At 31.0% G+C, this 19,155-nt stretch overlaps 1 protein-coding gene across 5 annotated transcripts in view; it reads left to right on the forward strand.

Moving 5' to 3' along the window:
• LOC143079742 (adenylate cyclase type 2-like) overlaps window positions 1-19,155 on the forward strand; it is a 69,667-nt gene that overhangs the window by 46,105 nt on the left and 4,407 nt on the right. For 4 of the 5 annotated variants that reach the window (XM_076255293.1, XM_076255294.1, XM_076255297.1 and 1 more), the window contains exons 7-20: window positions 1,008-1,135; window positions 6,509-6,667; window positions 7,496-7,637; window positions 9,205-9,336; window positions 10,170-10,213; window positions 10,512-10,601; window positions 10,972-11,136; window positions 11,562-11,643; window positions 12,532-12,663; window positions 14,002-14,055; window positions 14,846-14,997; window positions 17,192-17,261; window positions 17,978-18,136; window positions 18,713-18,847. In XM_076255293.1, coding sequence (XP_076111408.1) covers window positions 1,008-1,135; window positions 6,509-6,667; window positions 7,496-7,637; window positions 9,205-9,336; window positions 10,170-10,213; window positions 10,512-10,601; window positions 10,972-11,136; window positions 11,562-11,643; window positions 12,532-12,663; window positions 14,002-14,055; window positions 14,846-14,997; window positions 17,192-17,261; window positions 17,978-18,136; window positions 18,713-18,847 — 1,644 coding nt within the window. The remainder of the gene's footprint in view (window positions 1-1,007; window positions 1,136-6,508; window positions 6,668-7,495; window positions 7,638-9,204; window positions 9,337-10,169; window positions 10,214-10,511; window positions 10,602-10,971; window positions 11,137-11,561; window positions 11,644-12,531; window positions 12,664-14,001; window positions 14,056-14,845; window positions 14,998-17,191; window positions 17,262-17,977; window positions 18,137-18,712; window positions 18,848-19,155) is intronic. The other variant, XM_076255296.1, reaches the window with a different exon arrangement.

Here is a 19,155-nt window from a genome sequence, read left to right on the forward strand (position 1 = left end):
TTGATAATGTGACATCTAGTATGATGTTAATATCCCCATCTTTACTTTCTAAGTACAGTGAGCATATATCAATTTTCAAGGTCTACAGTTTACAAGAGAAATTCATTGATAAAAATATTGGGTTTTCTGTAAGTCAATACTGAGATATATTTCAATTACATTGTGATTAATCTGCTGATGTTGTTATTGTGAAATGGTGATCCTTAGATGGTCAGTTATATTAATCATACAGCATGTATTGAACATTGCTGTATTGATGCAATGCACAGCAAACAAAGTATTGACAATTCTGATCCATAGTAATAAAAGATAACAGCAATCATTCATGGTTAGTTTAACAATGAAACCAGCCATATGAAAGACTGGCAAAAGGTCTGAATAGTGTGAAATTTCTGGTATGCTTGTGAATCAAATCATTTGACCAAAAAATAAGAAACCATTGTTGCTGAAATGAAAGCAATTTGTCCTTATGTATAATGAATGATAGAAAATCTGGCTTGTATTTCACACTTCGAAAATGAATGTAAAAACAAGGATATTAGAAGTATTGATGGAATTGTCTAACAGCATTTTTCTTGTACAATATGGTTAATTTCTGTCTGGTTCAAATATAAGCAAATAAAAAAGAAATTATCTGTATAAGTTATTGAACATTCTATTGCAGATAAATTAATTACTTTGAGATGAAAGGGCAATATTTAAATATAGATTGATCTCCATGTTTATAAAAAAAAATCAAGAATGAGATTTACAAACATGTACTCAAAGTGTGCACACTACTACAGTCATAGACATTAACTGCATTAGAAGGATTGAAAGGAAAACATCAGTTTTGTAAATGTCAAATTATTTTAGATTATTTAATTCCTTCTTACGGTTAAAATTATGCTATATTTTCCTAAGACAATCAGAATATAAATCACTTGTACCTACTTATATTTGTTTACACAAACTGATATATGTGTGATAATTTAGGTTATATAAATTTGTATTTTTTTTCTCTTTAGAAACACCAGTGCTTAAGAATAAAGATTCTTGGTGACTGCTATGTATGCGTATGTGGAGTACCAAAACCAAACCCAAACCATGCACTGAATTGTGTTAGTTTGGGTGTAGATATGATAGATGCCATAAGGTAAGAATAAACAATGGCAAAAAAGCAAATAATTGCTTGAAATGTGTTGATTTTGGCATTTTCATATATATGATAATGTATATCTTTAGATACTTCTTAAGGGCATAGAACACGGTAGCAAAGGCAGATGATAATGCATCCAAATTCAACAACTTGCTATGGCAGAGAAAAACCAACTACATGTACTACCACTGAAATAGAGGGTCATAAATTTGGACATCTTAACTTTTGTAGCTCACCTGCCCCAAAGGGCCAAGTGAGCTTTTCTCATCTCTTTGCATCTGTCTTCATTCGTCGTCATCCGTAGTTTTGAAAGAAAATATAACAAGAATGAATATCATTGCCAGGCAAGAATTTTTAAATGTGTTTTATTAAAAAGTTTCTGCTTCCCAATAAGTCTAACAACTAGATTCAACAGGGTTATCGTTTGTTGGCATGAAGGCTACTCACAGCTTTCCCTCTGAATTTCTACAAATTTTGTCTTCTAAAGTCATGGCATCATTTTCATAGAAGTTTTCTTTTTGATTCAGTGTTAATATTGATGGCAAACAATTATCTGAAAATTTCCAAAGGCTAATGGACTCAAAAACTAAAGGTCTTGACCTGAATCACTAAAACTAAAGCTTAGAGCTTTGACCCTACACTCTGTTATGTAGAACTACTATTAGTCCAGACAATCCTTAATTAGCCTGATTGTATGTTATGGTATGTATCAGAGATCCTATTAAAATCACTAGTCAGTCGCGACTCATCATTCACAAATATTAATTTGACATCCTTGAACTACTTCTCAACAAAAATAAACGTCTAATGTCATATAAACTCTTAAGATATTATGTTTTATAATTTAATCGGAATGAAGAAGTCAAAATTACCTTTAATTTCCTTCGGTTTTGTAGAGTGTTCATTTATTTAGATATTGACAGATGCAAAATAATGAAACATGAAAACCTGATTGAACATCATTGAAATTGAAAAACCCTTTAGATAAAAAGGAAGGAAATTAAACAAAATTGTATATAAATAAAAATAAAAGAGATATTGTCACTTCATTCCCAATTTCTTTGCTGTCCAACTACTGAAGAAGAAAAAAGAACATCTGTTCAGAATTATTTCTGTTAAAGTTCGATCAGCACTTATAGTCTTTTATAGATTGAAACTAATTACTTATCAATTATGTAGTATTGGGAGATTAAATGTTATTTATTTCAACAGTAATAATTTTCATAGAAAATTCAATTTAATAATATTTTATGAGTTATTATGAAACAGATGATATACTTTCAAAAACAGTAAATTTGTTTGCTCAATGAGTGTCAGAAAATAAAGAAATATAACTCATTATTTTGATAGCTAATAAATTTGATACCCTTTGATCTAAAATTTGAACAAAGTATATTGAAAAAGTCTTTGAAGAAAAAAGTCCTTAGGTTTTAAGTTTTTCAGTAATTCTGTATTTATGAATTATTTAGACAGCCAGACAAACATTGATTAATTTTGTCTGAAAAGGAAAATAATGATAGGACTAATTTGATACTCTTTACTTTCAAAGAAATTGTAAATTTTAAACAGAATTTTAATTTCTAACCAAAACACTCAGGTAACAAGGAAATCAGAAAGAAGTTGGTTTAATAAATATTCTATTGTCAAAATATACTTTTGAATAGTCTTGAGTTATTTCATACCATTTCATGTGGTAATAATTATATTTGAAAAAAAAATAGGGTCATTTTTTATATACTTTCTTAAAATAATACTTGTAGGCAAGTAAAAAAATCTTTCTGGTTTCTGATTTGGTGTGAACTCTAAACATCTTATATCAAATATCAAGAAGCCTGATTTAGTCATGACTGCTGCCTGTATATGAGTATTTAAATTGCAACTGAATGTACTCAACATTACATTTACAACCCAACAGATATTGCTCTGCTATAATTGTACACTACATGTTTATTGCTTTTTAAAAGCGCTGCCAACATTAAATCATTCACTATAGTGCTGAAGCTGGAGAAAAAAGCATTAAAACATGATGTTAGACAATGTTTTATTATTGTTAATTACTATTAAAACTAATTGTTAGGTTGCAATGAATGAATTTTTACTTGAAGTGATGTACTTTTATTTGAACATGAGTGATTCTTTTCTGCTTACTGATCATCAGCTGATTGTGCAATTTCAATTTGTAAATATTGCATAATGTGCCAGGGATCCATGGGGGAACAATACAAAAATGAAATATTTTGAAATGAAAACATTTATTGTCATAAAAACAAACTTACCAATATGTTTAAGCAACAATTTTAACCAAATTAATTTTTCATGGTAAAGAGAATATGTGATTATGTCTTTAAATAACAGCTGTATTTGTATAAGGCTTAGAATCGGTTAAATGCTAGCTTTAGCAAGCATGTAATCTCCTGTTTTCAGCAGAAGACAATTACAGACTATTTAAAGTGCAGCTGGAACACTTCCTAAATTTAGTTATAAAGTGATATTTTGTACAATCACAATCAGGGTCTGATGTAGGGTTTTTAATGTAAGTATAATGACATTTTCTTTGCCAATAAACTTTACGTATTCATGAATATGAATTATGAATTTTAATAGAAATGAATAATGAATTCCGGAAAAAACAAGAAAATCATCACAATTAGCATATGCGTGAAAAGTTTTTTTAGCTCACCTGGCCCGAAGGACCAAGTGAGCTTTTCTCATCACTTGGCGTCCGTCGTCCGTCGTCCGTCGTCGTCGTCGTCGTCGTCGTTAACTTTTACAAAAATCTTCTCCTCTGAAACTACTGGGCCAAATTAAAGTAAACTTGGCCACAATCATCATTGGGGTATCTAGTTTAAAAAATGTGTGGCGTGACCTGGCCAACCAACCAAGATGGCCGCCATGGCTAAAAATAGAACATAGGGGTAAAATGCAGTTTTTGGCTTATAACTCAAAAACCAAAGCATTTAGAGCAAATCTGACATGGGGGTAAAATTGTTTATCAGGTCAAGATCTATCTGCCCTGAAATTTTCAGATGAATCCGACAACCCGTTGTTGGGTTGCTGCCCCTGAATTGGTAATTTTAGGGAATTTTTGCTGTTTTTGGTTATTATCTTGAATATTATTATAGATAGAGATAAACTGTAAACAGCAATAATGTTCAGCAAAGTAAGATTTACAAATAAGTCAACATGACCAAAATGGTCAGTTGCCCCCTTTAGGAGTTATTGACCTTTATAGTCAATTTTTAACAACTTTTCGTAAATCTTAGTTATCTTTTACAAAAATCTTCTCCTCTGAAACTACTGGGCCAAATTAATCCAAACTTGGCCACAATCTTTGGGGTATCTAGTTTAAAAAATGTGTGGCGTGACCTGGCCAACCAACCAAGATGTCCGCCATGGCTAAAAATAGAACATAGGGGTAAAATGCAGTTGTTGGCTTATAACTCAAAAACCAAAGCATTTAGAGCAAATTTGACATCAGTACAAGTGTTTATCAGGTCAAGATCTATCTGCCCTGAAATTTTCAGATGAATCAGACAACTGGTTGTTGGGTTGCTGCCCCTGAACTGGTAATTTTAAGGAAATTTTGCTGTTTTTGGTTATTATCTTGAATATTATTATAGATAGAGATAAACTGTAAACAGCAATAATGTTCAGCAAAGTAAGATCTACAAATAAGTCAACATGACCGAAATGGTCAATTGACCCCCTAAGGAGTTATTGTCCTTTATAGTCAATTTTTAACAATTTTCATAAAATTTGTAAATTTGTACTAACATTTTCCACTGAAACTACTGGGCCAAGTTCATTATAAATAGAGATAATTGTAAGCAGCAAGAATGTTCAGTAAAGTAAGATGTACAAACACATCACCATCACCAAAACACAATTTTGTCATGAATCCATCTGCTTCCTTTGTTTAATATTCACATAGACCAAGGTGAGCGATACAGGCTCTTTAGAGCCTCTAGTTTTCTCTTGAATAAACATTTGGGGTACTTTATATTATACATGTTCTTCATGTTTTGTAAAATTGAACCCAGAATATTCCTAGATTGCAGGGTTTTTGTCCCACATTGTTGAAGTAGAAAAGTGAGACAATGATCAATGATATTTGGAATGCAGAACTTGGTATTAGCATTGGCACAATTTATTTCCATGGAGATTATTTGGCCCTGCTCCTTAGTCTTGACATAAGGACTTAGAAACTTTTGCGTAATTAACATGTAAAAGAAGGTGGTGAGGTCAGTTTAAGGGGGGCTACTAGTGGTAGGTCCATGATATTTGGTATGCAATTTTAATTGTATTGGCACATCTCATTGCGACCTAGTGTATTTTTATATGAGGTTCTTGGGCTGTAGGCAGAAAATTGAGCACCAGGTTAAAGGTTATGTCTATGCTTTGAATTAAGAACTTTGTTGTTATTGTAACTCCTCAGAAACCATAAAGATTATAGACAAAATGTTTTTGTCAAATGATAAGTAACAACTTGATAAACACCATTAAATTTGGGTGGAATAGTTTTCTCTTCTTAAATATTTAAAATTAGCTGTTTGGTAGAATAACTTCTTGTGAATTGTGATATATGTTCTCGATTTTGAAAATTGCTATAACCACATCAAGGTACATGATAAATCTATAAGGTGTATTGTATTAAGTTGGCTGGCATATGGCCTAGAAAAAAAAATCAACCAGAAGTGTGATTATGAAATGGGGTACCAATTTTTCCACTGATTTAATGTTAAGTACCTTAAATATTTAGAAGAAACCTATCGGTGGCATTTTGTAGACTGGAAGTATAACATTATCTCCCTTTTTCAGGCACAGTATATATTTGAAACTATATATTTCAAATCTTTGTTATGTAACTTATCATATCGACACCTGAAATGGCATTTTGTAGTCTGAGATTAGCCAATTATTTCCTTTATATCAGAGACTATACACAGAGACCATACTTCTTTTAATCAATGAAATGTACACTTTCTTATGATACTAGAAGTCACATTTTGTAGACTGGCAATAGCAAATTATCTCCCTTATTTAAAATGAAAATCATTTGTTTTTGAAATAAGTGAAAAGTAAGCTATAAGAAGTGTCTTTTTGAAACTGGAAGTAACTGATCATTTCCCTTTTTTCAAAGGAAAGATCTACAGACTTAATATTTAGAATCAGTGCAAAATGGGCTTTTATTTAAACAAAGGTTATTTTTTCTGTAATTATTTTTTTTTTAGCATATATGTATCAATGTTCATATAATCGTTTAAATTAATTGAACATTTGAGGTTAAAAGACCATAAGTTAGTTGGAATAAATTGATAAATGGATGTATTCAGTAAAAGTAATCCTTTGAAAACTTTATGTTATATCTAGAGAAGTGAGAGATGAATCAAAGACTGATGTTGACATGAGAATAGGTGTACACAGTGGTAAGGTCCTCAGTGGGGTCATAGGATTAAATAAATGGCAATATGATGTTTGGTCTGATGATGTCACTTTAGCTAACAATATGGAGGCCAGTGGAATTCCGGGGTAAGCATATAATTGTCTTAAATTTAACTTTATTTTACATGTGAAAAATGTAAAAAGAACTTCTTGAAAATAAACTTATACATACAGCATTTTATTTATTCTTATAAAAATCTTTTAGTTTTATTTCCAGGGGCAGACAGTGCATATTCTGGCCTTTGTTAGTCTTGTATGATTTTTAATTTCAGTTTTTTTGTGTATATTTCAGAGTCTTAGTATGACGTCCATTATCACTGAACTAGTTTAATTTTTTGTTCAGGGGCCAGCTGAAGCATGCCTCAGGGTGTGGGAGGTTCTCACTGCGTTGAAGACCCATTTATGGCCTTTGGCTGTTTTCTGCTCTTTGGCCGGGTTGCTGTCTCTTTGACACATTCCCCATTTCAATTTTCAATTTTATTTTAAATCTTATATAAATTTTGGGTTCTTGTTGATTTGTTTTACATTTGTCATTTCAAGGCCTTTTATTATATATAAAAAGAGGCTTTAAAGTAGTAAGTATAACTCAGCATTTAATTCAAATAAAACCAAATAGTTGTCTTTTTGAAGAAAATTTGTTAACAACCAAACATAAATAACAGAGAAGCAAATTTAACTCTGAAGAACTTTTTTTTGGTCTCTGAACAAGCTTGTTATTTTTATGCCCTCAGCCACAATCTCTTCCTGGGACAGTGACAAACCCAACTTTTATTGGTCCTTATACTTCCATCCTACCTAAGAAAAGAGACATATCCACATGTATTTGTCAAATGATTTAGCCAATGAAATGACAAAAGACCAAGTAAGATATCAATTTTGAAAATAAATAATTCTTTCATTTTATTGTATTTACAGAAAAGTACATATAACAAAGAACGTATTAGTTCAATTAGGAGATAATCATCAGTTTATGGTGGAGAATGGTAATGGTCAGGAAAGGAATGAATATCTGAGGGAGAAAAATATAGAAACTTTCATCTTATCTGTCAAACAGCCGGTATGTTAGCAGTCAGTAAAATAACAACAGATAAATGAGAATCATTAAAAAAAATCCCAATGAAATCACAACATGTAAGCCACGAGTCACTAATAAAAAAAACCCAGTAAAACAACATTACTAATTCAGAATCAGTAAAAGCAGATAAGTTAGATATCAGTAATAAAATAACAGTAAATTAACAGCAGATAAGTCAGAAGTCAGTAAACAACAGTAAAATGAGAGCAAGTGAGTAACAATTTAGTAAAATAACAGCAGGCAAGTTCAGAGGCGGATTTGGGGAGGGGGGGGGGGGGCAGGGAGCCCCGGCCTCCCCTTATGAAAACAAAATTTGGTTTGATTATATAGGGAATCACTGAAGCGTGATGGGAGCGGGCCCCCTCTTAGGCAGCCAGTGGGCCCCACTTATGAAAATTCCTAGATCCACCACTGAAGTCCAAAGTAAAATAACAATAGGGTGACTAGACAACATCAAAATAACAGCAATTTGATTTATATTCAAATTTCAACAGTAAAATAACAGGAGATAAGTCCATGTAAAATGATAAGTGAATGATAAGACAACAGCAAAATAACAGCAAGTTATCCTGAAGTCAAATTTCAACAAGAAAATAACAGCAAGTTATCCCCAAGTCAAATTTCAACAGGAAAATAACAGCAATTATCCCGAAGTCAAATTTTAACAGGAAAATAACAGCAAGGTATCCCGAAGTCAATTTTCAACAGTAAAATAACAGCAATTATCCCGAAGTCAAATTTTAACAGTAAAATAACAGCAAGTTATCCCAAAGTCAATTTTCAACAGTAAATAACAGCAAGTTATCCCGAGGTCAAAGGAGTATGTTCTGTAAGGTCCTAAAATGGCCCCCTTTTTTAGCGTAAATTTCAAATTCGGATTTATTGACCAATATCACAATAAAATTATAGCTAATGCAGTGACTTGATAGGACATAAGCCATTTTGTTGAAAATTTTACGTCACAAGCTGAACTCATATTGATTTTTCACGAAAAAAGCAATGAAACTGGGTAAATTTCAATAGATTATTGGATAGGAAACATAGAGCGCATACATTGACAACTAAGATCTTTTAAAATAATGTCTGTGAAGACATTTCACATGTCTTATTTGAATATTAAGTTTGTCAATGCCTGCACTCTATGTTTCCTGGTCCTTAATTTGGTTGAAATCCAGCTGATTTTGTCAAATTTCACCAAAATCATTATATTGACCTTTTTGGGATGCAATAATCAACGTGTTAGAATTAAACTTTGACAAAAACAGTTCTGTTTAACTTTCTCACATGTCCTTAAGGCAACTTAAAACATTCATTGTTTTGTAACTATGAACTTTATAATTGGGGTCAAATATGGCCCTTACCGAACTTACTCCTTTCCACTGTAAAATGATAACAGGTTAATCTGAAGTCAATAGTAAAAAATAAAAACAAGTTTTGGAGAATGTCAATCAGTTATTTCACCGTCTTTATTCGTTTATATAGACTGAAGTTGCATCTTATTAATAGACACACTTTTATAATGATCACTTATTATATTTTACTTTTTCAGGAAATACCAAAAAATAGACCAAAGTTTAGTTTCAGAAGTTATGTTAAAATGGCAATGTTCATCTCTAAATTACAATGGAAAGTAGAGAAACCTTTTGCTAAATGGAAAGCTGTGTCAAAGGCAATCAGAATGGTAAGTCTTTATTGAAAGAATTTACGACAGCTGGTAAGTTTGAAGTCATTGAAACTGAAATCCTTTTTAAATTTATAAAAAGTTCTACATGTCATCCATGTCATTTTGAAGTAATGTATAGTTGTCTCATTGGTTTGATTTGAAAGACCAAAGGTCTGAGTTTGGACAATTTGGAGACTATGCAGAATTATGTTACTCTACATTAATGGAGTATGCTCCCTGTCTATCAATTAGTTATTTAAAATTTGTCTAAATGGTAGACTTTACAACATTGTAAATGGTACAGACTTTACAACATGTCCAATGGTATAGAATTAACAACATGTTCAATGGTACAAACTTTACATCATTGTAAATGGTACAGACTTTACAACATGTTCAATAGTATAGTATTAACAACATGTTCAATGGTACAGAATTAACAACATGTTCAATGGTACAGAATTAACAACATGTTCAATGGTATAGAATTAACAACATGTTCAATGGTACAGAATTAACAACATAGAAACCTTTATCAGACATGAATTTAAACATTACCTATAACAGTATTTAATTTTGGATCATAAGATATAAATCTTTTAAAAATGTTCTCCAATATAAAAATGGGACAGAGATATATACAAGATGTGTTCGTTGACTGGGTTTAATTGTGTTTCCTAATCAGTTACATCGTCTTAGATTGTATAGTGGATGTGACTGGAGATTTACCTTGTATTGCTGGTTTAATGTCTCATTGACTTAATATCATTTCTCCTTGACTTGTAAATTCATCATTTTTCACAATTGTAAGATGTATTAATGGCTAAATAATTCCCTATTTGTGTTTACAGAGTCCTGGACAGTTGGCTCAGAGCAGTTCATCAAAAATAACTAGGTAATCTTGTACAAAATGTATTTCGATGACTTTTTTGGAACAATTTTTTTTTTTTTAAACACAGATTATAAATCTGAATGTTAACTTACTTGGTGTTTTTTTTTTTATTATTTAAGGTTCAATTATTTTCAACATTTTTTATGCAACTAGGTGTAATACAAATTTGTTTGTGTTAACCAAATATTTTATGATGTAAAATTATGTTTTCAAAAATTCAGTTATGTTTTTTTGTTGTTTTTTTTATTTTATTAATAAGATATTTTTTTCTCTAAACTGAATTTTATTTTCAATTTTTCAGTGAAATAGATATCATTCAAATGGGCAAAAAATTTCATGCAGAAGTGAACATGGAGCTAGAAAACAAATCAAAACTTCTTGGAAGGAAAAGGTAGGGCAGCCATAATTATTATAAAAGTTCATGATGATAAACTCTTCATGCAATGGAATCACTGTTATGACTAAATATTTCCAATGGGGCTTTGATTTATAAAAACTAGTATGCCGCAGGCATAAACTTTATAACTTTTTAAAACTATTTGAGCCTGCTAGATTTCTTTAAACATACTATTTAAAAAAAAAAACTTACTTGCAAGTAAATTTCAAGTGAAAGATATGTTGATTAACCCAAGTCTAAGTCAAGGCAAGACATTGGTAATATTTGAGTTTAAAAGATATATATTATATTATGAATTAATTTTAGGTTTGTTTGTATTTTGTTGTTCAAAATACACAGAAATCAGTTTTGATTTTAATTGCAGTAGTTGGGAAGGAAATAAAGATTACAACCCTTGGTGGATGAGGTTCAGTAAAGAACTAGAGTTAGAGTACAATAAAGAGCCAGATTTATGGTTTAAAGTCAGTCTTATATTGTTGTTTGGTGTCTTTGTTGGTATTCAGATTGTTCATGGTGTTGTATCTGTCAGGTAAGTGCACATTTGTAGCTTTTTTCAATTAAAGAGAGTTACAGATTATTTTGTATTCATTTATATACCAACCCTCTCCTGGAAAAATCAGAAAAGAAAATTTCAATGCAAGATAATATTAATTGAAAGCGTATCAGCATTTTTCTTTAGAATGAAGAATAGCAATAAAATTGCTTTTCATATAATCCATGTTTAATGTTCAGTATCTTGTTTTGTTTAAATACACTTACCCTTTATCCCTCTATAAAGAGTAACACCAATTAAGCTGTATAAGATTCAAAATAGTACAGAGTAGAATAAAGCTAGATGTTCAATAAATTTGGAACATCCAGACAGAGTACTAATTATATCACTAAAATTTAATTTGTTGTCAATAACACATTACCATAATACACTTTTATGTAAGAAAAGCCTTTCTTTTCCAGAGGATTTGAGTATTATGCAATGTTTGGTATTGGTATAACAGTATTCACAGTACTCATTGTTATAAGTCTTGGTGAAAATTTTGTAAGTACTGCATGACTTAATTGTCTGTAAATTTCACACTAAAATGTACATTTATCACTTCAACAGTTCTGTGCATGTTAATCTTTCCACAAATATTAATGCACTTGTTAAATCTACAATTTCTGACTGAGCTGGATGTCTCACATTTTTTCTGTAGTTACTTTTTTAAGATTTAGAATTCAGAATAAACTAAAAATTAAATTCTCTTTTGGCTCATTCCAATATAGCAGAAAAATAATAAAAAATAATATATCAGATGCTTGACAACTGACATATTTTGTTGAAATTTTAAAATATATGAGATGTTGTAAAAAGAAAATCAAAAATCTATTTAGATAGCTACATATTTAAGCTCACCTGGCTAAAAGACTGGGCAAAAAAGATCAGCAAGATAAATAAGACAAAATTATCAAAATTGTTTTTCAACTTATTGAAGCTATGCCCTTTAATGACATTCACATTTTATTTTTTTTGAAAACTGTAATAGATAGATGAAACTTAAGCACAAATAATCAACAATACCAGTCAGTCAACTGGTTAATGGAGCAATTGCCCTGTAAGATAATTTTTAACATTTTTTTTTTATTTTTTGCATATACATTTTGTATGCTGAAATACAAACTTGTTGAAGATGCAGGTGAGCTAGTTTCTTGCCTGTAACAATATATAGATACCAATAAATGAACTTATTCTTGCTCTCTATATTTAAACTTTGACTGTAAAAATTTATAAAGATAGTTGAAATAAGTGTTTGATCTTTATCAAATATATAACAAAAATAATTTTGTTTGCACTATCATATGATTGTATTTACAACAAATGTGTATGCATGCATGGTCACTTGCCTTTTTCATAACACATATTCTTTTGAACATTTTGTTTTTGCAGAACACTGAAGAATCTAGTTTTTCAACCTGGTATTCTAGAATTTCTCAAAACTTTCTCCTGAGTTCACCTATTCACATTTTTACAATATGCCTGTGTGCTGTTTTGACTGGAATTTGTTCACTGATACCATTGGTAAGTGTGGCTGTGAATTTTATATGTATGCATGTAGAAATTTAATATGCTTGATTTTTTAAATCAGTTTTTGTTGTATTGAGTGCAGGATTATAACATGATATTTTAACAATTTAAAGCTGGTTGTGTTTTATTAAATATTTCCTTTTATCAATCAAAGATTAAATATAATGTTTAGTAGACAAAGTTTGGATTTGATGAAATAAAACATACTTAATTGAGTGTTTTATTGATTTGAAAGACTTCAAATCCTTTTTCACAGATGAATCTGAGTGTATATTGGACAGATGTGATCTTGTAAAAATTAAGAGTTTACTGCAAAAATATTGATGGCAAATGCATAATTTTTGTTGCTGCTTCATCCATCAATTTGTCTGTTTATTTCATAACTTTTTTTTGGTTGCAATTTATTTTTTTGAAACTTTTTTGATACAGTTAATTTTATTTTCTTATGGTCCTATATTTAACCATAACAATTTGAATATTTAAACTAGATAAGGTAATAGCCATGGAGTTCTTTTCTGCAGACATAATACCCATTGAATCCCCCACCTTGTGGGAAAATTTGGTTGACTCTAAAGGGAATCATTGAAGCATGACTGGAGTGGGTCCCCTCTTAGGCAGTCTGTGGGCCCCCTTTGTATGAAAATTTCTGGATCTGCCATAGAAAGTTACATTCTGCCATTGTACTTGACCTCATTTTCTTTGTTCAGTGACTCCTAAAAAGATCATATTATTTTGCCATATGAAGTTCTCATTTAATTATGAGTTAATATGATAACTGTATGTGCTAAATAGGGTTCATGCAAGGTCTACATGTCCCTCAGACAAAGTTCACCTGACCTCAACCTCATTTTATGGATCAGAGGGTATCTAGTTAATAAACCTCCTACTTTTTTTTAACCCTGATCCCTAAAACTTCACAGGCAGATTGCTCAAATGATAAGTTGTTTAGATATTGAATTGTTTGAGGATTTTTTCCCTCACTTTTCCAGACTTTGAAACTTAGTAATTTTTCAGAAAAGTCTTCAAAAGATTTTTGTAATCCACTCCTAATATGTTTTTTCACCCAGTTCCATGAAATTGCACAGGAAGATTGAAGATATGTTAAGTTGACTGTTATGGAATTGTTTAAAGAATTTTTTGATATTTTACTGCAGTAGGCAACTAAAATAGTTCATTTTCAGCAAAATTTACAACCTTTTTGTAATTGTTACTACATTGATATAATTTTATATTAATTATTCACAAACATTGCAACCTGTCAATTTGAGACTCAGAGCCATTTTTTTATATTTGACCTATGAATATGATTATATTACACATTTTGTTTAACAGGTCAGTTGTAACAGGACTAAAGACAAGATGCCTGATGGTTGTAATAAACCTATTGTAAGTTTTATTATTTTACATCTTGTCAATTATTAAAAAATTTTTAGTCTTTAATTTGATATTTGCAATGTTATTTATATCTCAGGAAATCATAAAATATTTTTTTACTTTTCTTTTTAATTTGAAAAAGACAATTTATACTGTTTGAGGCAAATATTTTACCTCTGGTTTTCAGATTTTTCAAAGACATCGTTTTTCAGATTTCAAGTTTGTGATTCAGAATAACCTTGCTTTATTCAACAACACATTTTGTTCATATTTCATGCCAAAGGTCATGCTCAAAAGTGGTTATCGCTGTATTAAAACAGTAGCAAAAATAACACACCATATAGATATAGGAAGATGTGATAATGAGTTCCAATGAGACAACTCTCCATTTTACAATTTACCATGTCTGTATGATTAGTATGAACAAAACTCCAATGTAAATTCTAAAGCCCCCTGGGAAATCCATAAAAAGTGATAAAATCAAATGATTGGCTTTATCAACCATCCAATAGAACATATGGAAACAACTGTCATATTCCTAACTTTGTACAGGCATTTTCAAAAGAAATTGATAAGTTTTATTTGTTTAATGACATTGCCTACCGGTTATAGGGTACGTCTTGCATGGTCAGAATTTGAGAAATTGATGGGTAAAACCTGGTTTTATAGTTAGCTAAACATCTAACATGTATGACAAAATTGTAACATGTCTTCTCACATCTTCCAAAAAATAGTAATGAATTATACTTAGATTAGAAATTGAATCCTTTGAAATATTGTTGTTCATTTTTATCTTTTTCAGTATTTTGTACTATGCAGTTTTCTGAGTTTATCAGCCAATGTGTTATTTCTACAAATCAAGTACATAGTAAAAGTATTGTTAATGACTGTTGCTGTAATAGTATTTGACATTCTGTTCCATACAGACTCAGTGTTCCAGACAGAGGGTACTATGTAAGTATTGCTAATGACTGTTGCTGTGATTGTATTTGACATTCTGTTCCATACAGACTCAGTGTTCCAGACAGAAGGTTCTATGTAAGTATTGCTAATGACTGTTGCTGTTAAAGTATTTGACATTCTGTTCCATACAGACTCAGTATTCTAGACAGATGGTACTATGTAAGTATTGCTAATGACTGTTGATCCACACAGACTCAGTATTTTAGACAGAGGGTATTATGTAAGTATTGTTAATGACTGTTGATCCACACAGACTCAGTATTTCAGACAGAGAGTATTATGTCAGTATTGCTAATGACTGTTGCTGTTAAAGTATTTGACATCCTGTCCCATACAGACTCAGTATTCCAGACTGGGTACTATGTAAGTAGTGCTAATAACTGTTGCTGTGATAGTATTTGACATTCTGTTCCATACAAACTCAGCATTCCAGACAGAAGGTACTATGTAAGTATTGCTAATGACTGTTGCTGTGATAGTATTTGACATTCTGTTCCATACAAACTCAGTATTCCAGACAGAAGGTACTATGTAAGTATTGCTAATGACTGTTGCTGTGATTGTATTTGACATTCTGTTCCATACAGACTCAGTATTCCAGACAGAAGGTACTATGTAAGTATTGCTAATGACTGTTGCTGTGATTGTATTTGACATTCTGTTATATACAGACTCAGTATTCCAGACAGAAGGTACTATGTAAGTATTGCTAATGACTGTTGATCCACACAGACTCAGTATTTCAGACAGAGGGTATTATGTAAGTATTGCTAATGACTGTTGCTGTTAAAGTATTTGACATCCTGTTCCATACAGACTCAGTATTCCAGACTGGGTACTTTGTAAGTATTGCTAATGACTGTTGCTGTGATAGTATTTGACATTCTGTTCCATACAAACTCAGCATTCCAGACAGAAGGTACTATGTAAGTATTGCTAATGACTGTTGCTGTGATAGTATTTGACATTCTGTTCCATACAAACTCAGTATTCCAGACAGAAGGTACTATGTAAGTTGCTGTGATTGTATTTGACATTCTGTTCCATACAGACTCAGTATTCCAGACAGAAGGTACTATGTAATTATTGCTAATGACTGTTGCTGTGATAGTATTTGACATTCTGTTTCACACAAACTCAGTATTCCAGACAGAAGGTACTATGTAAGTATTGCTAATGACTGTTGCTGTTAAAGTATTTGACATCCTGTTCCATACAGACTCAGTATTTCAGACAGAGTGTACTTTGTAAGTATTGTTATTGACTTTTTTTTTTTGTGTGATAAGAGGTATGGATACATTTATAAATAAACTCTCAAGTTATAAAAATCAGAGATACTAGTCTTATGTTAATACTAGAACATAGCATGGATTATGATTCAAGTTATTATCTTTGATATATACATAAATATGTAACCATCAAACCCACCACTGAGAGACATCTAAAAGTGTTAGTTCTGTATTTCCACATGATTATCTCCCTTTATTTATGCAAACTATTAATGATGTGCCTGTAAATGTTTATGAGTCTAGTCAGTGGTTGTCATTGTTTCTGTGTGCATTATGTTTATTGAGATTTGGTTGAAAGATTCATATATATATATATTCATTATTTATTTTATTTGTCTTTTATTTGATTTTGTCATAGGAAGTGTTCATTGTTGAAGGTTTTCTATTGAGCAAAGTCTTTTTCAAATAACTTTATTTGTTGGGTTGTCATAACATTGACAATAATCCTACATCCCTCCATTTACTTAGAAGTAAAAATTCACACAGACCTCACCAATTATGGCAAATGGTATTCACTATCTTATTTTCTCACTATTATTTGAGGGGGTAGGAGGGGTCCTGATCCCGAAATCCCAGACTTAAAAACATGAAATCCTGAGGTCCCAAATTTAAAGAAATTTAAATCCCGCCATCCCGAAATTTGAAAAAAAGATTTCCCGGATCCTGAAAGGATCAATCCCCAAATCCCCAGCTTAAAAACACTGATCCCGGAGTCCTGATAAAGGTCCTTCCCCTCCTCTTCTTTGTTTCTTAAGCCATTTTGAAAATTTTGAAAAATCATGCAGGAGTTTTGGATTTCCTCTGAGAGCATTTGCCCAAACACATTCAGGGTTGTTTGTCATCATGCAGGATACACTTGTAATGGAGGATAAGTATATGATTTTTTTTATTTGTAGGTCTCTATCAGTATTGGGTTCAGTATATACAGGAGTTATGTTTGTGGCTTTAGTATATTTCTGTAGACAGGTATGTGTATTTATTTTTAAGACCTTAAGTTAAGGATTTTTTGCCAAAATAACTGAAATTTCCATGAAGACATGAAATTCAGAACAGTAAGCTCCTTAAGAAAATATAAAGATAAGAAGATGCCAATGAGAAAAATCTCCACCAGAGACCAAATAATGACAAATGTTTTAAAGAATTTAAACAAAAAAACTGACTGCCTTATAAATATACAAAACAATAAACGAAAAAAAAAAATGTTGATAAACAAGAACAAACCACAACCACTGAATTACAGCTACTAACTTGGAACAGGCACATACAGAATCAATGCCATTTGTGATAATTTATAGTTACAAGAATGATCTCCGAAATTCAAGCAAAACCAAAATTTAAAATTGATTAACAAATCAAGTAAATTAAATCTTCTGTCAAGATATACTGGGTACAATAGAAAAACAAAGGATATGCATGTACATGGGGTATCTGTCCATTAAACAAAATCAGTGCATGCACAGCAATAATTAAACCAAAAGCAAATGAACAGCACTTTCAGGGTTGTTCTTCATCTCAAAGTGAGGCCTTCAACACAAGGCAAAAAGAAAACTGGCACCTCACTGCAATTTGAGATGGCCTTTAAGTTTAAGCTTTATTGCAAACACAACTTGTCAACAGCTCCATTATATTATATTTTGTTTTATTGATTGATTGTTTTTTTATAATGTGGTGTTTTGTTGTAGGTAGAGTTTATGAACAGACTTAACTTTCTATTGAAAGACCAGTGTAGAACAGAGGCTAGGTTATCAGAGAATTCTGCTTCACTTAATATGAAGTTATTGGAGAACATTCTACCATCACATGTAGCTGAATATTTTCTTACTGATCAAGCTAAGGATCAGGTAATTTTATTTAACACCTTCAAATGTCCTCCTGTCTTCTTTAGTCAAAAGCATTTGAAAAAAAAAATCATTTAGAAAGTAGCTTATCATCCAGCAATAAAGAACACACAATCATATTGATGACTTATACAATACAGAATTTGATACATTAAGACCTTGTTTTAGACAAAATGAAATATTTTGAAATAACCATGATGTTATTTCCCCAAAAACATGGCTTTACTAGAAGAAAGTATAATAATGCCACTTTTATGGTCCATTGAATTCAAAAATAAAATTTATCTTTCTTTATCAAATAATATCATTCAGATGTTCACAAGATATTGGAAGAAAACATGCATCTGTATTTGAACAGTGAAATTACAAAATGTTGACACTGTGACTGTTTTCAACTGAAAACATAACTTTACAGGGTGGGTCTTTGAGTAAAAAAGAATATGTTTGTTTCTTCCTGTCAAATTTAGTAAACAAATTGTATGAAAAGTTAATAAAATTAAAAAGTTATAGTTTAGAAATATGGAATGGACACAACATTTTTCAAGCACACAATTAATGAACTATTATATTTTATTTCAGGAATTATACAGTGAAAGCCATGAAAATGTCTGTATTATGTTTGCCTCCATACCAAATTTTAAGGAGTTCTACCAAGAAAGTGCAGCTAGACAGTGTATAGAACTACTCAATAATATTATTGCAAAGTTTGATCAGGTATTCTTTAAATACACCTAATCTTTCCTCAGTAAAGATCAATCATTCAATGTAAAGGTGTCTGTTTATCAAAATTACAGATTCAAATGAGGTCTGAAATTTGTTGTTTTTTGTTGTTTTCTGCATTTGTCTTCATGGCCAAATTAATGAGAAAAATCCTTCTGTCAAAATTTCCAACTTTATGGTCTATGTTTAAAACTTGCTTGCATTGAATATGTGCAGTCATTGGCTAATCTCATGTCGAACCAAGATTAAAAAAAAAAGATTTAACTTGTTTTTGGATACATATTGTCCTGTTACCTTGTGGG

This window comes from Mytilus galloprovincialis, chromosome 6 (assembly GCF_965363235.1).
Source record: "Mytilus galloprovincialis chromosome 6, xbMytGall1.hap1.1, whole genome shotgun sequence".
Lineage (NCBI taxonomy): Eukaryota > Metazoa > Mollusca > Bivalvia > Mytilida > Mytilidae > Mytilus > Mytilus galloprovincialis.